The sequence below is a fragment of the Ctenopharyngodon idella genome, chromosome 10 (assembly GCF_019924925.1).
Source record: "Ctenopharyngodon idella isolate HZGC_01 chromosome 10, HZGC01, whole genome shotgun sequence".
NCBI classification, from domain to species: domain Eukaryota; kingdom Metazoa; phylum Chordata; class Actinopteri; order Cypriniformes; family Xenocyprididae; genus Ctenopharyngodon; species Ctenopharyngodon idella.
The window spans coordinates 2,647,470-2,667,391 of NC_067229.1; the positions used below are offsets into that span (position 1 = coordinate 2,647,470).

Sequence of the window (19,922 nt, forward strand, 5' to 3'; positions counted from 1 at the left end):
GTCTGTTGGAGGAAATGGAGCACTGATATGTTGTTTATGTGTTTCACTGTTCACTCGACATAATAAATGTAATAAAACATGGAGAGACTCTTGAAGCTCAGAGTGAGAAAACTTTATTGATAAAGACAAGCAAATACAGATGACAGATGAACAGCAGTATTAGTAAAGTGAGATCTGTCTCTTTATTAATGTGTTTCTATCAGAGAGAAATATAAACAATAAAGCCTTACAAATAAGATTTTAAAAAATCTGACGCTGAAAGAGAGAAGCTCAAATAATCATCAGTGTTTATTATGACAAAAACACTAGAACAAAAAAACACACTTGAAGAATCTTTAAAGTTCAGCGTTCTGCTTTAGATTTCAATACTTCCTGAAAAAGATTAAAATATAAAGCCATACATTTATAAATCTCACAAATATTAATATATGCAAAATCATTCATGTATCAATCATGTACCTGATGTGTGAATCTGTTCTTGATCTTGTTCAGCTCTTCTGGATCTGATGTCATAAACCAGAAGAATGACAGTAGCCACGCCCACCAGAGCAGAGAGGACCAATCGGATCACAGCTTCAGTAGGACCACAACAGTGGACAGAGTCTGAGGAATAAAAACATCAAACTGAGATCAGATCAGTCAATAAACACTAATATCAGCGCTGACATCAACTAATATCAGCACTGCCGTACCTGAACATGTGTGACAGAGGTGAGTGATGTCCAGATGTTGAGTCTGGTTGCTGATGGGATTGTTCAGCACACAGCTGTAGGTGTTTTTATCCTGATATTCCACCTCCAGAGGTAGAGAGAGACTGATGCTGAGATCAGACACACTGATGCTGGACAATAAACTGTTTCCTTTGTACCAGGAGAGAGTCACATGACTCACATTCACAGCTGAACACACCAATGAACATGATGATGATGATGAAGAACATTGTGAAGAGTTACTGCTGATGACAGGAACAGGCAGACGAGCTGAAAAACATGAGAGAATAAAGAGAAATGAGGGTGAATGAAGATATTCAAGAAACATCGAGAGGAACCAAGATGATCAAAAGTAGAACATTTAAAAATTGAATAGAAAGTTAAATATAATCCTGCTATTAATGTAAAAAAGGAAGGGAATTAGTAATTTTAACTAATACTTTTTTTTAGATCTAGCTAGTAATAAATAAAACATGTGAAACTGATATTTAACTCACCGTAGACAGTGAGACGAATAAAAGAAGTCCTCCAGTAATAGTCGTTATTTAGTTGATAAACTCCATCATGTTTCTTTGTGATGTTTGTGATGGTCAGAGATCCAGTTTGATCGTCCAGCTTCAGTCTGTCTCTGAATCTCCCATCAAGAACATCGTCATATACAGTGAAGCTGTCGGCCTGTTTAGGGATTTCAGCTATTAAAATGTTTCCAAACTTCCACTGAATCCAAACATTATCCCTCATTTCAGTAAGACGAGAGTTTATAGTGACCGAATCTCCCTCCATCACTGACACTGAATCACACACAGAACAAACAGAAACAGGGTTTGTCACAGATAAACAGATTATAATGTTTTATTGAATAAATTTGACACAAACAATATCATAAAACAAACAAAAATAAACAAAATGGTGTATGATTTAGTTTCACTTTTGTCATTAAAAAAAACAGTGTAACCATTTTTGAACTCACCAATGACAGTGAGAATGAAATTAACACTCATACTGTTGATCTTTAGTTGATATTCTCCAGAATGATCAGTTTTGGTGTTTGTGATGGTCAGAGATCCAGTTTGATTGTTCAGCTTCAGTCTGTCTCTGAATCTCCCATCAAGAACATCATCATGTACAGTGATTCTGTTGGCCCGTTTATTGATTACAGCTATTAAATTGTCTTTAAACCTCCACTGAATCACATCATCATCCTTCATTTCAGTGAGATCAGTGTTTAGAGTGACTGAATCTCCCTCCTTCACTGATATTTCAGCTGTATCATCAAACACACACATGGAGAACAAACAGAAACAGGGTTCAACACAGATAAAGGGGCGATTTCCCGGACAGAGATTAAGTCTAGTCCTAGAATAAAACGGCCCTTTAAACCAGATTAACAGAAATCTGCTTTCTCTGTCATGGTTTAAAATAGTCCTAGACTTAGTCTAGTCCAGAGTTTAATAAACTGATTTCCTGGATGAAGACTAGAGCTACTCCAGGACTAAACTGAGGCTTAAATTAAACCTACCAAGAGGCAGGTTTAACTTCAGATTAACGTTGTGTTTCAAAGAAGACACATGTATTACTTAGATATATATCGATATCGATACTGTGTGTGTGTATGTATATATATATATATATATATACTTTTTTTTTTTTTGATGCTGTTCAATTTATTCAATCAATTTATTTTTATTTAACACGATTGTTTCTGGTTCAAATGTGATTGCTTCATGTTAAATTGACTTGAAATGGTTACTAGAACTCACTTGATGTTTTCATTTTGAAATAACATGTTTCAGTCAAGTAACCCAATCAAACAGGACTCTCACTTCCCATCATGCTTTGCACCGGGCTGAATTGGGAGAGTAAATGTTGAAAAAGTGTTATTTTATGCATATTTTAGAAAGATGAGAATATGGAGAGACTTCTTACTGTTCTATTATGTAAAAGTTTTTGTTATGTTAGTGTTTTTTGGAGATTACCGTTGTGGTGAAGTATAGAGCTAGTGCTTGAGGACCTGCTAACAAGCTTTGCCTCCCTCCTCCCATCCCATCCCATATATATATATGTGTGTGTGTGTGTGTGTGTGTGTGTGTGTGTGTGTGTGTGTGTGTGTGTGTGTGTGTGTGTGTGTGTGTGTGTGTGTGTGTGTGTGTGTGTGTGTGTGTGTGTGTGTGTGTGTGTGTGTGTGTGTGTGTGTGTGTGTGTGTGTGTGTGTGTGTGTGTGTGTGTGTGTGTGTGTGTGTGTGTGTGTGTGTGTGTGTGTGTGTGTGTGTGTGTGTGTGTGTGTGTGTGTGTGTGTGTGTGTGTGTGTGTGTGTGTGTGTGTGTGTGTGTGTGTGTGTGTGTGTGTGTGTGTGTGTGTGTGTGTGTGTGTGTGTGTGTGTGTGTGTGTGTGTGTGTGTGTGTGTGTGTGTGTGTGTGTGTGTGTGTGTGTGTGTGTGTGTGTGTGTGTGTGTGTGTGTGTGTGTGTGTGTGTGTGTGTGTGTGTGTGTGTGTGTGTGTGTGTGTGTGTGTGTGTGTGTGTGTGTGTGTGTGTGTGTGTGTGTGTGTGTGTGTGTGTGTGTGTGTGTGTGTGTGTGTGTGTGTGTGTGTGTGTGTGTGTGTGAGAGACTGTGTGAGAGACTGTGTGAGAGACTGTGTGAGAGACTGTGTGAGAGACTGTGTGAGAGACTGTGTGAGAGACTGTGTGTGTGTGAGAGTGTGAGTGATGAAGCAACCACTATGATAGTGCTTTGGATCAAACCAGTATCATTTCTAGAGTGCCAACACAATTATCATGTGTGTAAATAGTTACATTTAGTTTGTTGCTAATGGACAAAACAAAAGCATCAATAATTATAGGATTGGTGGAATTCATCTATTTAAATAGATACAAACAGATTTCCAGGCATTTCTCTTTTTTTCACAGCTGATGTATTTTGCTTGCTTTAAAAGAACTTAAGTAAAATGTTTTTTGTTCTTTTGTTTTGGATTGCAGACTTTTTCTGCTGCCATTGTTTTCCTTGGATTTGCTTCTCAGTTCCATGCAATTTTTAGCTTTTCTTGGTTAATTCCATGTTTTATAGGCAACCTCTCTCATGCTAATTCAGATGTGCACAGTTGGTTTTAAATTAATCTAGTTTATTTTAATTCAGGACTCCATAGTCCAGGTTTTAGTAATCTGTACTTAATCTGTGTTTCAGAAAGCCATTTTTTAAGTCTTAACTTTTCTAGATTAAGGCCTATCCTGGCTTATAGAGGTGGAAAGTCCAGGAGTCAGAAAGTAAAAGTCCTGCCATATTTTTATTCCACCCAATGAAGCAGTGTTAAAGTTAATGAGATATTAATTGAGTGATGATTGACCATTACTGAAGACACCTGATGATAACAAGCAGAATCACCAAAGGGTCAAGAGCTCAACTAAAGTGAACACTGATCTCTGTGATGGTGACTTAAAATTGTGATTTTTCTCCATTGGTGATTCTGCTTGTTAATATCAGGTATCTTCAATAATGGTCAATAATCACTCAATTAATATCTCATTAACTTTAACACTGCTTCGGTGTGTGGAATAAACATATGGCAGGACTTTTACTTTCTGACCCCTGGACTCTCCACCTCTGCTGGCTTCATTTAAACCCTGTCCGGAAAACCGCCCCTGAAACAGTCATTTACAAAAGTACATGGTTTTGAAATTTAAATTTGAAATGAGTATCTCTGTTACTCAACAGAAGCAAAATGTAGTTTGGATTAACGATTGAATCTTTGTGCTGATTAAAATATAAAAAAGGTGGAACTGATATTTAACTCACCAATGACATTGAGAGTAAAATACTGTATCCTACTGTTGATCTGTCGTTCATAATGTCCAGTCTGTTTCATTGTGATGTTTGTGATGGTCAGAGATCCAGTTTGTTTGTCCAGCTTCAGTCTGTCTCTGAATCTCCCATCAAGAACATCATCATATACAGCGAATCTGTTGGGCCGTTTACTGATTTCAGCTATTAAAGTCTTTTCATTTCCATACATCCACTGAATCACATCACCATCCTTCATTTCAGTAACAGAGTTTAGAGTGACTGAATCTCCCTCCATCACTGACTTCAAATCAACATAATCACCAGACACACCTGAAGAACAGAGTTTTTCACAGATTAAAATCACCTGATGTTGGTTTGATGAAGCTTCACTAAAATACATTTAATCATTTAAATGTGAAATTAATAATACACATAATAATAGTACAAAGGCAAAACATGATGAATGAAAAGAGAAATAGATTTATATATGAACATTTACTAAAAAGACAATTAATGTTTAATGTCACACTAAAACTAATGCTGTTGGGTATCTGAGCTTCATATTTATATTATTTTTATTTAATCAATCACTACTAACTGAGTTTAGAGCTGAATTCAAACTTAATCTCACAGTAAAATCACAGTTCAATTATTTCTATATGAGACTAACTGTAATGTGTTTGTTCTGTTTAGGTTTAGTTTTCTCTCTGTTTGCTCTGTTTCCATTTGCCTGTGTTCTCCATCATTAGTTAATTAATCCCAGACCTGATTTTGTTCTTCCAATTATCTCCCTGTTATTTAAACCCTGAGTGTTAAAGTTTTCACAAATCAGAATAGTGAAGTTAAGGACTCAGGTAAGGGTTAACTGACCAAAATTGTATTGTTAAACTGTAGGGGCGCTATTACACATCTTCTGAAAGAGTACTGAATCTCCAGATCAAAAAACATGTGAAGAAGAAGCAGAAACAAGTGATATCACATGTAAGCAGATGCATACTGTGTGTAAAATAACACGATCATCAACATTAACAGCATATAAATCAAAACTGCCTAATGTTACTGAATGAAATATCGACCCACAACAAGCTACAGGACTGTGAAGCAGTCATTGATGCGTGAAGCTAGAATAAGTTTTTTTGTTTGTTGTTGTTTAACCCTTATGTGGTCTTCTGGGTCTTTTTGACCCCAAAATTACGTTTGCTGAAATTAAAATGCTCTCTTTGTCCAAATGGCATGAGACTTTGTACGGTTGTCAACACTTTTTAGATCTACAAAAAAAAAAAAAAAAAAAAAAAAAGATATCTGTTTTTATGTTAGTGTGGAAAAAAAAATGACACAAAACATGTTTTAAACAAAAAGTTTACAATGTTATTTATACTCTCAGGGATACAGAGGTTAGTACTTTCCAAAAGTGTTTCAATTAAATCAGCAAATACCGAAAAAGCAGTTGCCTGTTGAAATAGACATTTTTATTTGCTTTATCAATACAAAAACTGTCTCCATAAACACCTACAATTGCTGATAAAGAAGCAACTTAACAAAAGTCAAGGGTCAAGAACCCAACTAAAGCAAACACTGATCACCATCGTGGTGACCGAAACATTTTCAATAAGACATCAACATCTAAACATCTAAATCTTCAGAGATTTAATGTCTTTTATCTTCAATTCATCTAAGGCTGTGGCTGAAGAAAGTTGTAGTTTGTGTTCTTATTTCTCTTTCTTTCAGTGTTTGTTCACAGCAGGTGTTTGAATGATTGAAAGAATGTTTCAGGAACATCATTCTAACCTTTAAATAACATTCTACTAACATTAATGAAACTGGACATTTTATGTTCTTGGAATGTTTCAAATCAACGTTCCTCTAAACGTTCAAAATTAAGTTGAAAAAACATTTGGGGAACACTATTCCTTATAAAAAACTTTCCTCTAACATTAAGAAAACTGGACATTTTTTATGTTCCAACCAACACTAAATATTTGGAGAACGTTCTCATAACAAAATTCTGTTAGCTGGGGTGGTTATTTTCTGTGTCTGTAGTGTAAATGTTGTACACTGTATAGCAATTGTTTATAGGATATAAACAGTGTATATAAATAACTTTGTCACCTGCCGAGTTTGGATTTTTCTGTTGGTTTGCGTCCATTATAATTTGAATGCCCCTCTATCAGTACTGACCTGGCGCCTGTAACAGTGAATGTTAATCCTCTCTAAATTAGCCAGTCATTTATTACATGGTCTAAGAACAGAAACAATAAAAACACATTTCAAACTCACCAACCAGACGCCACAAACACAAGCAGAACAAAACAGGGTGAAACATCTTCAGAGATTTCAGTCCACAAATATGAAAAGACAAACTCTTCAAAACTGCTTCAGTAATAAAATGACGCTGATGTGAAGCTGCTCTGTAGTAAAGTGAAGTGAAACTGTCAAAATACAGTAATACTCATTATTAAGTGTTAATGCATGTGACCATCTAACTCTTATTTTGGTTGATTAATTCACACTCTGAACTTTGTCACTTTGAGCTCCAGAAGGCCTCAACTTCCTGTAAGTCAATGGTGTTGTTTTCAACAGAAATAAACTGACCAGAAACACGTTAAAAATGTCTTAAAGCAACATTTTCATCTTGTCATGAGATCCTGTGAGTCTCTGCTCTCTCCTGTAACTGTCTTCAGCTCATTTGTTGTTCATTTCTTATCAAATGTCTCAATTGTTTCTCCTCTCAGACTGATTTCAGAGTTTCTCTAATGGCTTTATGGAGCAGGAACAGATCATCTGCTATAACTGTGTGTGTATGAAAGTGTTCTCCAATATTTTCATATGATTAATATTCAACCGCTATGGATCACGACGCTGCTGTGATGCTCTAAATGCTCACTTGGTTCAGAATGAACAGCGCATTACTCCTTACAGCCACTATTATGAGTATGCGATTCTCAAATCCACTACAGCTGATAAAGTCACTGACAGCTTGGAGGAAGTTTTCAATCATCATGTTCTGACCCGTACCATCAGATCAGACTGTGAGGAAAATTATCATCTACATGTGAAAACAACATCAAATTGAACGTAGGCAAATGTTGAGAAGTCTGTTATTAAAACAGAGATGTTGCTTTATCAATGCAGAAATGTTTTCTGTAAATACTTGCAATTGCTGAAAAAGATGCAATTTAACAAAAGTCAAGGGTGAAGAGCTCAACTAAAGCAAACACTGATCTCCATAATGGTGACTCAAATGAAACATTTTCAATAAGACATCCACATCTAAACCTCTGTTAATTCTCAATAAGATCTTCTGTAGACGTGTGACAGAAATAAAGTCAGTCTGGTTAGTAATAAGTGAAGCTGGTAATGCTGTTTGTGGAGTTGTTTAATCAGATCTTCAGAGATTTAATGTCTTTTATCTTCAGTTCATCTAAGGCTGTGGCTGAAGAAAGTTGTAGTTTGTGTTCTTATTTCTCTTTCTTTCAGTGTTTGTTCACAGCAGGTGTTTGAATGATTGAAAGAATGTTTCAGGAACATCATTCTAACCTTTAAATAACATTCTACTAACATTAAGGAAACTGGACATTTTATGTTCTTGGAATGTTACAAATCAACGTTTCTAGAATGTTGAATTTTAAATCAAAATTAAGTTGAAAGAAAGTTTGCGGAACATTATACCTTTTAAAACACGTTCCTGTAACGTCAAGAAAACTGGACATTTTTTACATTCCCAACACTGAATATTTGGAGAACGTTCTTGTAACAAAATTCAGTAACACTTTAGAATACTGATCCTTCATTAATGAATAACTACACAGGAACAAATGGGTAATGCATTATTAACACTCTAGTAACTACTATTAACTATCAAGAAACTCTGATTAACGAATTAGTAAGTAATAGTGCTCAGTTGAAGGTAGTAGTTCACTATTAGCTAATCCGTAACTACTGTTTTTTTCATACCTCCCAGAGAACTACTAAGAACTACTAAATACAGGTTCATAATTAATGTGAATAATGCATAATGTATAATTAATTCTAAAGTGAAGGTCATGGTAACCCACTAGTAATGACTGAAGTATTATCTTCAGAAGCAATTACTAATTATTTGGATCAGTATTCTAAAGTGAAAAACATGATAACTCTCTAGTAACTACTGGAGTCATTGTAAACTTTTGAGGTTTTTGTAAAGTATTGGATAGTAATAACTCAAGAGTTACTACATAATTCTAAAGGAACTACTACTTGTTTGGATCAGTATTCTAAAGTGAAGATCATAGTAACCCACTAGTAATTATTTATGTGTTACCAAATACATCAGAAGGAAATACTGTACAAAACTGTACAAAAACCTCAAAAGTTTACAATGACTCAAGTAGTTACTAGATAGTATCATGTTTTTCACTTCATGTTTTTTTTACTTTAGTCATTAGTAGTGGGTTACCATGACCTTTACTTTAGAATTAATTATACATTATGCATTATTCATGTTAATTATGAACCTGTATATAGTAGTTCTCAGTTCTCTGGGAAGTATGAAAAAACTGTAGTTACTGATTAGCTAATAATGAACTACCACCTTCAACTGAGCACTATTACTTCATTAATTCATTGTTACTTCATTGTTACTTCACCAATTCATTAATCAGAGTTTCTTGTTAGTTAATAGTAGTTACTAGAGTGTTAATAATGCATTACTCATTTGTTCCTGTGTAGTTATTCATTAATGAAGGATCAGTATTCTAAAGTGTTACCCAAAATTCTGTTAGCTGGGTACCTTCAGATGAAACCTGCACTCTCTTTTGTCTTCTCATCTTTCCTACCACAACAGACACTTTATGTTCCACTTTCAACCGAGTCTGCACTACTGTCGGTCACTGAATCCCTGTGGATTGCGAAAGCTGATTCCAAATCATCAGTTCTCATCCTGCTGGATCTATCGGCTGCCTTTAACACCATGAATCATCAGATCCTTCTGTCCACCCTCTCATCACTGGGCATCACAGGAACTCCACTTCACTGGTTTGAATCCTATCTCACAGGTAGGTCTTTCAGGGTTGCCTGGAGAGGGGAGGTATCCAAAGCACATCACGTGGGTTCCTCAGGATCCAGTTCTTGGACCCCTCTTTTTCTCCATATACACATGGTTTCTCCTACCATTGCTATGCTGATTACACACAGCTCTACCTTTCATTTCAACCAGATGATCCCACAATAGATGCATGAATCTCAAGCTGTCTGGCGGACGTCTCGGCATGGATAAAAAAACATGAAAGAACAATCTGCAGCTCATCCTGGCAAAGACTGAGCTTCTTGTCTTCCCTGTCAATCCGACTCTTTAGCATTATTTCACCATCCAACATGGTTCATCAACAATTACTCCATCAAGGTCGGCCAGAATTCTTAGAGTAATCTTTGAGGACCAGCTGACCTTAAAAGACCACATTGCAAAGACAGCTCGGTCATGCAGGTTTGCACTAACATCAGGAAGATCAGGCCTTTTCTAACAGAGCATGCAACACAACTTTTTGTCCAGGCCCTGGTCGTTTCTAGGTTTGATTACTGCAATGTTCTTCTGGCTGGACTTCCATCATGTGCAATCAAACCTCTACAAATGATTCAGAGCGCTGCAGCACGTCTTGTCTTCAGCGAGCCCAAAAGGGCCCACATCACACCTATCTTCATCTCTCTGCACTGGCTACCACTTGCTGCTCGCATCAAGTTCAAGGCATTGACGCTTGCTTACAGATCTACGGCTCAGCACCCTCCTACTTCTACTCACTCTTACGAGTCTACATCCCTACCAGAAGCCTGTGATCTTTACTTTCCTTTAATCCCTATGAGTGACGGCTGGTGGTATCATCACAAATTTGTATTTTAAGCAATTCTTGTGTTTAATTGCCTCTTCACGATAAATTGCTTGCTGTATTCCTCATTTGTAAGTTGTTTTGGATAAAAGTATCTGCAAAATTAATAAATGTAAATGTAATTAATGTACTGCCTGATTTTGCTTAATGGTAGGATAGGCGATTTTCGGAGAGGCAAGCAGTAGCGAGCTAGCTTTGAAAGCATAAGATCCCACCCTCCCTTCAGAGCGCTCTCCAAAGCCATGCCTTATCCAAAACACATGAACACATACAGCAGGGAACAATGACAAGTGTTATGAGACGAGACATGGCATTAAACCTCATGTCTCGAAGCACATTAAAATAATATTAAAATAATAATTAATTTAAAGAGCACTGACCTGTACCACCTGACTGCTGCAGATTCATTTCGGCGTTGATAGTGTTGCTATTGAAATGCACAAATTTGAGTCACAAACCATTCCTAGTATAACATCACGGGTTTCCAATGATTGGACGAACATTTTATTGTCCTATGCCTTCCAAAGACAACACACACACACACATATATATATATATATATATATACACACAGTGGGTACGGAAAGTATTCAGACCCCCTTAAATTTTTCACTCTTTGTTATATTGCAGCCATTTGCTAAAATCATTTAAGTTCATTTTTTTCCTCATTAATGTACACACAGCACCCCATATTGACAGAAAAACACAGAATTGTTGACATTTTTGCAGATTTATTAAAAAAGAAAAACTGAAATATCACATGGTCCTAAGTATTCAGACCCTTTGCTGTGACACTCATATATTTAACTCGGGTACTGTCCATTTCTTCTGATCATCCTTGAGATGGTTCTACACCTTCATTTGAGTCCAGCTGTGTTTGATTATACTGATTGGACTTGATTAGGAAAGCCACACACCTGTCTATATAAGACCTTACAGCTCACAGTGCATGTCAGAGCAAATGAGAATCATGAGGTCAAAGGAACTGCCTGAAGAGCTCAGAGACAGAATTGTGGCAAGGCACAGATCTGACCAAGGTTACAAAAAAATTTCTGCTGCACTTAAGGTTCCTAAGAGCACAGTGGCCTCCATAATCCTTAAATGGAAGACGTTTGGGACGACCAGAACCCTTCCTAGAGCTGGCCGTCCGGCCAAACTGAGCTGTCGGGGGAGAGAGAGGTAAAGAAGAACCCAAAGATCACTGTGGCTGAGCTCCAGAGATGCAGTCGGGAGATGGGAGAAAGTTGTAGAAAGTCAACCATCACTGCAGCCCTCCACCAGTCGGGGCTTTATGGCAAAGTGGCCCGACGGAAGCCTCTCCTCAGTGCAAGACACATGAAAGCCCGCATGGAGGACTCCAAGATGGTGAGAAATAAGATTCTCTGGTCTGATGAGACCAAGATAGAACTTTTTGGCCTTAATTCTAAGCGGTATGTGTGGAGAAAACCAGGCACTGCTCATCACCTGTCCAATACAGTCCCAACAGTGAAGCATGGTGGTGGCAGCATCATGCTGTGGGGGTGTTTTTCAGCTGCAGGGACAGGACGACTGGTTGCAATCGAGGGAAAGATGAATGTGGCCAAGTACAGGAATATCCTGGACGAAAACCTTCTCCAGAGTGCTCAGGACATCAGACTGGGCCGAAGGTTTACCTTCCAACAAGACAATGACCCTAAGCACACAGCTAAAATAAGGAAGGAGTGGCTTCACAACAACTCCGTGACTGTTCTTGAATGGCCCAGCCAGAGCCCTGACTTAAACCCAATTGAGCATCTCTGGAGAGACCTAAAAATGGCTGTCCACCAACGTTTACCATCCAACCTGACAGAACCGGAGAGGATCTGCAAGGAGGAATGGCAGAGGATCCCCAAATCCAGGTGTGAAAAACTTGTTGCATCTTTCCCAAAAAGACTCATGGCTGTATTAGATCAAAAGGGTGCTTCAACTAATACTTGAATACTTGAGTATTCAGGTCTGAATACTTAGGACCATGAGATATTTCAGTTTTTCTTTTTTTAATAAATCTGCAAAAATGTCAACAATTCTGTGTTTTTCTGTCAATATGGGGTGCTGTGTGTACATTAATGAGGAAAAAAATGAACTTAAATGATTTTAGCAAATGGCTGCAATATAACAAAGAGAGAAAAATTTAAGGGGGTCTGAATACTTTCCGTACCCACTGTATATATATATATATATATATATATATATATATATATATATATTTATATATATATAACTTTATCTGTACAAACATCAGTGTGTCTGGTTTGATCTGTCGGTGGTTAAACAGCTTCTGCTGGATGTTTGTGGTTGATGTGTGTGTCAGCAGTTTGTGGGTGAAGCGTTTCTTCATTTTCTCTCCTGCTAATAAGAAGCTCACAATCTTCCACTCCACACAAGACATCTTTACACTGAAGTAAATTGAATCCAAGGTCAAATATGAAGCTCACAATACTAAATAATACACCAGTAGATTCAGATATCTAATCCAATATTTCACTCTTTTGCTATTATTTTTTATTCAGGGCCAGAATTCATTTGAAAATGTAAGATTTCCAAAAGCTTGTTGATTTTCGTGATGTTAAAGGAGACGGATGTGTGAGCGGAAACTAACTGAGGTTGGGGGAGGATTTACACTTAACCAGATAAATATCACAGTTCAGGGTGTTTCAGATCAATCTTTTTACAGACATTTTAAGAGTTACTATCGTGGGCTTTTCAGTGAACCGATGAAGAAAATGTTTCTCAAATTACTTTTGCTCTGTTTGTGTTTGTGGCGTCTGGTTGGTGAGTTTGAAATGTGTTTTTATGGCTTCAGTTGTTTCTGTTCTGTACCATGTGATAAATTACTAGTTAAATTAGTTAGAGAAGATTAACATTCACTGTTAGTCTCATACAGAAATAATTCAACTGTGATTTAACTGTAAGATCAAGTTTAAATTCAGGTCTATATTCAGTTATTAGTGATTGATTAAATAAAATAAAATAAATATGAAGCTCAAACACCCAACACCGCTAGATTTAGTGTGACATTACTCTTATCTAACTAAAAGCATCTTTTTATCAAGTTTTTGTTTACTATATAAATCTATTTCTCTTTTCATTCATGATCTTTCGTCTTTGTACTGCTGCAGAATATTATTCACTTCACATTTAAATGATTAAAAGTATTTTAGTGAAGCTTCATCACACAAACATCAAGTTATTTTAAAGCTTTAATCTGTGAAAAACTCTGTTCTTCAGGTGTGTTTGGTGATGATGAAGTGAAGTCAGTGTTAATGTCGGAAGGAGATTCAGTCACTCTAAACTCTCGTCTTACTGAAATTAAGGATGATGATGTGATTCAGTGGAGGTTTAAAAACAATTTATTGGCTGAAATCAACATAACGTCTGACAGCTTCACTGTATATGATGATGTTCTTGATGGGAGATTCAGAGACAGACTGAAGCTGAACAATCAAACTGGATCTCTGACCATCACAAACACCAGAATTGAACATACTGGAGATTATCAACTAAAGATCAACAGTCTGATCAAACCCTTTACTCTTATTCTTCAGTATGGTGGTGAGTTAAATATTTGTTTTACCTGTTTAAATTTTAATCAGCACAAAGATACAATTATTAATCCAAACTCCATTTTGCTTTTGATATTTAATGATAATATTCATTTAAAATTAAAAAAACTTCAAACTATTTACTTTTGTAAATGACTGTCGTAATCTGTGTTGAAACCTGTTTCTGTTTGTTCTCCATGTGTGTGTTTGAAGCAACTGTTGAAATATTAGTGATGGAGGGAGATTCAGTCACTCTGAACTCTGATCTTACTGAAATGAAGGATGTTGATCTGATTCAGTGGAGGTTTTGGATTGAAAACACTTTAATAGCTGAAATCAATAAACGGGCCGACAGAATCGCTGTATATGATGATGTTCCTGATGGGAACTTCAGAGACAGACTGAAACTGGACAATCAAACTGGATCTCTGACCATCACAAACACCAAAATTGAACATACTGGACGTTATGAATTACAGATCAACTATATGAGGGTTGAATTCTTTCTCACTGTCATTGGTGAGTTAAAAAACGTTTACACATGTTTTTAATGACAAAATGAAAATTAATTCATGCGCCATTTTTTTTTGTTTTTTTTTTTTGTTATTTTATGATTTTATGATATTTAAATTTTAAATTTTAAACTATTTAATTTAGTAAACCATTATAATCGGTATGTCTGTGACAAACCCTATTTCTTTTTGTTCTGCATATGTGTTTGACAGATGAACTGGAGTCAGTGTCAGTGAAGAAGGGAGATTCAGTCACTCTAAACTCTGGTTGTACTGAAATGAAGAATGATGTGATTCAGTGGAGGTTTGGAAATGAAAACACTGTAATAGCTGAAATGGATGCAACTGAAGACAGCTTCACTGTATATAATGATGTTCTTGATGGGAGATTCAGAGACAGACTGAAGCTGGACGATCAAACTGGATCTCTGACCATCACAAACATCACAACTGAATATGCTGGAGATTATAAACTACTAAGATTTTTAACAAGATTCTCATCAAAATCATTCAATGTTTCTGTCTACGGTGAGCAGAGATCATTTGACTTGTAATTCAAATATTCATACTATTTACATATTGAATTGCTGAATCAATTTATAGTTTAAGATGAGAGATCATATAAACACTCACTCAACACATGGAACCAAGAATAAGATTGTTGATTAGATTTATTCATATGTCTGTTTATTCAGAAATATTAGTTGATGTCAGAGCTGATATTAGTGTTTATTGACTGATCTGATCTCAGTTTGATGTTTTTACTCCTCAGACTCTGTCCACTGTTGTGGTTCTACTGAAGCTGTGATCCGATTGGTCCTCTCTGCTCTGGTGGGCGTGGCTACTGTCATTCTTGTGGTTTATGACATCAGATCCAGAAGAGCTGAACGAGATCAAGCACAGATTCACACATCAGGTACATGATTGATACATGACTGATTTTGCATATATTAATATTTGTGAGATTTATTAATTTATGGCTTATGTAGAACTATATTTTCATCTTTTTCAGAAAGAAATGAAACCTAAAGCTGAACGCTGAACGCTAAAGGTTCTTCAAGTGTGTTTTTTAAGTGTTTTTGTCATAATTACTTAAGATGATTTAAGCTTCTGCTCTCTCTTTCAGTGTAAGATTTTTAAAAATCCAATTTGAAAGGCTTTATTGTTTATATTTCGCTCCGATACAAAATAAAAAAATTAATAAAGAGACACACATATCTCACTTTACTACTTTGTCATATGTATTTGCTTGCCTTTATTAATAAAGTTTTCTCACTCTGAGGTTCAAGAGTCTCTCCATGCTTTATTACATTTATTTATTTGAGCGTCTCCTGGAGGAATACTAACTTTATGTGTATTTTAACAATTTCAGCAGTGATCCACATATAAAGCTTTACATTATTAAAATAATGCTGAACAGCAGACATGATGGCACCAGAGCTTCACAACAGAAATTCACACGTCAAAACAAGAATCCTTTTGTCCCTCTTTGATTAATACAAAAGAGTAATACAGCTAAGGACTCTTATGGCATTTTCTTATGATTGAAGGTTGTTTTAGTTAATGAAGTGTGCAGTTTGCAGTGTTACAAAGTTGTTAGTCCATGCCAGCTTTCTTATATTATAACTGTTATAACAGTACCAGTGCATATATTTGTTTAACATATCAGATAAATGTGCAAATGAACAAATGAATTTGCTGATACACTGCAGAATGACAAACAGGTAGATCAGATCGTCATCACTCTGCCTATCGCTTTTGCAACATAAACCACTCAAAGCTGAAAGAAATGATGTCCAAATAGAGCTAGATAGAACCTACATTTGAAAAAAGATGTAGAGATTGCATTTTTAATGTAATAACTGGTGCACCGGTACTTTTAAAACATAAAACATAATAGCAGATAATCCGTGGCATCCCTAGCTGGTCACAATGATAACTTTAGAACCCACTGAATACAAACTAGTCTATCATCGAAATCATTGTTTTATTGATTGTTTATGGCCCATTCATCCTAAAGTGTTCCTACAAACACCAGTTATAATATAAGAAAGCTGGCGTGGACTAACAACTTTGTAACACTGCAAACTGCACACTTCATTAACTAAAACAACCTTTAATCATAAGCAAATGCCATCAGATAAAAACACTCATCCAGCACTATATGGGGGTTTTCTGGCTACAGAAGGTCCCAAATGGCTGCTCTGCCGCCTTCCCTTAAATACCCAGACCAGATCAAATTTGTAAGTCACCACCACGGAGATCAGTGTTTGCTTTAGTTGGGCTCTTCATCCTTGACTTTTTTATATTACATTTAGTTTGGGCTGTTGTAGCTGAGTTACAAGTAAAGAAAAAAGATGATCAGGTGGTGTTGGTTATGTTTTCACATAATCTGTTTATCAGAATATGTTGCTTGTCACCATTGTTGAGATTCCTACGCTGATTCTTGATGTCTGTTTCAGGGGCGTTTCCTCCAAGGAGGCAAGGGAGGCAGTGCCTTCTCAAAAAAAAAATAGGATGAGAAAATAATCCATATTACATATAAAACAACACAAATATTACAAATTATGACATTAAAAAGAGCACAAATCACTTGTATTTCTTAAGGAACACTGCCCAACAGCGTCACCCGCAGGTAAAGTTACACAGGAGTCATGCCTCCCTTTGCTCTCATAGAAAACCATCAGACCCCCGGCGTGCGGTGGGTTTTGTGGGGGGTAATTGAGAATGAATGGGGTAAAGTCATGTGAGAGGAGGCAATGTCTCCATCGCGCTATGATTGGATGTAACTGGTTATGATTGGATATGATTGGTTTGTGCGATAAATCCCGCCTCTTGTTGACGTGCGCGTTCTGCGCGTCAGTTTGACTGAGCAAATGATGGCGTCAATGGGAAGACTAATTGAAAAGTAAGTAAACAGATCAACCAGTTAGATATCACTGCTTTATGTCACGTCAAAATCAAACTTGAAATGGACTGAAAACACAATGACTGCAGGTTTTTTTTTTTTAGTGCAATCAGCTTGGTGAAATTAAAAATACAATTTGTGTCTGTGACAGACGGTGTTTACGGAGCATGACTGATTATTCAAAATAGCCTAAGTTGACAATTACAAAAGAAAAACATCAATACACAAATAAAATATATTGTTTAAATTATTATTGCCTTTAGTTATTATTTTGGAATGAATGTAGAAATGCTTCAAACACTAACTTGATGAAACTGACTTGGTTTTGATAAATAGAACATTTATTACAATACATTGTTAATGTAAAATTACAAAATAGAATTGTATTTGGTTTCTTTTTTTTCTTTTCTGATGTAATGTAAAGTAATGTTCATTTAACAAGGAAGATGTGTCAATGTTAAGAGTAATGCACATGAATTTACATTGATTCATAAATAAAAAAAAAAAATGTGCCTCCTCATTTCAGAACACCACTGCACGCCACTGGTCTGTGTGTGCCTAAAATATACATATACATATACATATTTTTTAATCAGAACAACTTTTAAGAAATCCTGTGGATTATACTGAAAAAGCTGGATCTTCTTCTGTAGAATCACAGTGATGCTGTAATCTATAATGTAAATCTCATGACAAAATCAAACTGCTGCTTTAAGACATTTTTAACATGTTATTAGTCAGTTTATTTCTGTGGAAAACGACACCATTGATTTACTGGAAATTAAGGCTTACTGGAGCTCAAAGTGTCAATGTTCAGAGTGTGAATTAATCAATAAAAAGTGCTAGATGGTCACATGCATTAACACTTAATAAATAGGCAGTTATTTTAACTGACTGTAGTTTCACTTCACGTTGCTACAGAGCAGCTTCACATCAGCGTCGGGTACAACGGCGCTAAAGGCACACCTTAAGAAAAAATGTGCTTTTCACTACTCTCAAACTGTATGATTGCAGATAAAATATACATGTTTGTATTGAATATTAATGGAGCAACTGATTTTGTGAGAAAATAAATCATAAAAATGGTTAATTTTGTTTAAAAATCTTATAAATGTATGAGGTGGCAGCGTGGGGTAAAAGGCACACAGTATTCATACAAATACTTTAGCTAAAATAAATATTTTTAATAATGTCTAGGTTAATACCTGTTCAAAAGAATCACTTTAGCAAAGTTTGTACTATTTTCTGTTTATTTTGATAAATAAAAAAATTCATTTTTGTTCAATGAATATACTGTCATTAAAATATGTTAATATAAAAATATGTATTTTTTTATTATTTATAAAATGAGATTCTAAAAGCATTAAAGGAAATCCCATAATATTAAATATAGATTTACAGTAACAATAAATGATATTTTATGATGATATGATTATTACCATTTTTTTTAAATATGATTGTTTCATTATTAATATGGGATTATCTCTAAGGTGGATATTTACCATCTGAATCTAATCATGTCATGTCAACAAATGGAAAAGTCAGCCAGCTTTTTATTATCATGTTAAATATTGTGCCCTTTACCCCAACAGCATATGTGCTTTTTACCCCAAATACCATTCTTTTACATATTCTTCCGTTATTGAAAAACTGCTGCTTGAATTACCTTGAACAAAACTGAAAATCATTAAGAAGACCTTTGTCTGAAAATATAAACATTAATTTAATTGATTCTCATTTGCTACTTAAATCAAAAGCATTTTAAAAAACATCAAATATTAGATCAAACTGCTTATTTATATATATATGAGAAAATCCCAACATGCAATCCTATAAACAATTGCTATACAGTGAGTGTACAACATTTACGAAATCCACTACAGACACAGAAAATAACCACAGAGAGTCATACAGGTATATCTATAAAAAAAAAACAGTAAAACTTACAGTCAGTTGACGTGACTGCAGTGGTTCAACGTTAATTTTATGAAGAGACGAGAATACTTTTTGTGTGCAAAAACAAAACAAAAATAATAACAACTTTATTCAACAATATCTTATCTTCTCTGTCATTCTCATATGTTGTTTACGTCCAGTGCTTCCAGGTTCTACGTCAGAAGGCTGACTCATTATTGGCCGGCTCCTGCGTCAGCATCACACGCATGCGTCGTGCTGATCACGTGATCGGCTTCAGCCAATACTGAGCCAGCAAGTTATTATTTTGGTTTTGTTTTTGTGCACAAAAATTATTCTCATCGCTTCATAACATTAAGGTTGAACCACTGCAGTCACATCAACTGTTTTAATGATGTCTTTAGTACTTTTCTGGACCTTGAAAGTGGTAATTACATTGCTGTCTATGGATGAGTCATATACCTCTTGGATTTGATCAAAAATATCTTAATTTGTGTTGTAAAGATGAAGAAGGTCTTACGGGTGTGGAATGGCACGAGGGTGAGTAATTAATGACAGAATTTTCATTTCTAACTCTTTAAATGTTAGTTTAAGTTTAAGTTCTCAACTTAAGGAGACACTTTTGAAAATAACACCATCTAACAGGATCTACTGGAAGTTGCAGCCTGAAGTGACAAAGCTCAGA

General features: G+C 35.7%; 2 protein-coding genes across 4 annotated transcripts in view; one reads left to right on the top strand and one right to left on the bottom strand.

Moving 5' to 3' along the window:
• Positions 1–104: 104 nt before the first annotated feature.
• The window catches only part of LOC127520846 (uncharacterized), a 56,184-nt gene continuing 36,366 nt past the window's right edge, over positions 105–19,922 (bottom strand). Inside the window, exon 7 of the mRNA XM_051909501.1 lies at positions 105–372. Coding sequence (XP_051765461.1) covers positions 356–372 — 17 coding nt within the window. The 3' untranslated portion in view covers positions 105–355. The remainder of the gene's footprint in view (positions 373–19,922) is intronic.
• Positions 13,004–15,696, top strand: LOC127520850 (uncharacterized). Of its 3 annotated transcripts, none has more exons than XM_051909505.1 (6): positions 13,004–13,133; positions 13,590–13,913; positions 14,117–14,422; positions 14,629–14,943; positions 15,188–15,331; positions 15,405–15,696. In XM_051909505.1, exons 1-6 carry the CDS (start codon positions 13,076–13,078, stop codon positions 15,455–15,457), a joined length of 1,200 nt encoding a protein of 399 aa, XP_051765465.1. In that variant the 5' UTR covers positions 13,004–13,075; the 3' UTR covers positions 15,458–15,696. The 3 variants fall into 3 exon arrangements, with proteins under 3 accessions (XP_051765465.1, XP_051765467.1, XP_051765466.1); XM_051909507.1 differs by having other exon boundaries at positions 15,428–15,696; XM_051909506.1 differs by having other exon boundaries at positions 15,432–15,696.

Coding starts and splice junctions, on each gene's coding strand:
- LOC127520850 (XM_051909505.1), top strand. CDS start 13,076: ATGAAGAAAATGTTTCTCAAATTACTTTTGCTCTGTTTGTGTTTGTGG. Junction 13,914..14,116: donor TCTTATTCTTCAGTATGGTG/GTGAGTTAAATA, acceptor GTGTGTTTGAAG/CAACTGTTGAAATATTAGTG. Junction 14,423..14,628: donor ATTCTTTCTCACTGTCATTG/GTGAGTTAAAAA, acceptor TGTGTTTGACAG/ATGAACTGGAGTCAGTGTCA.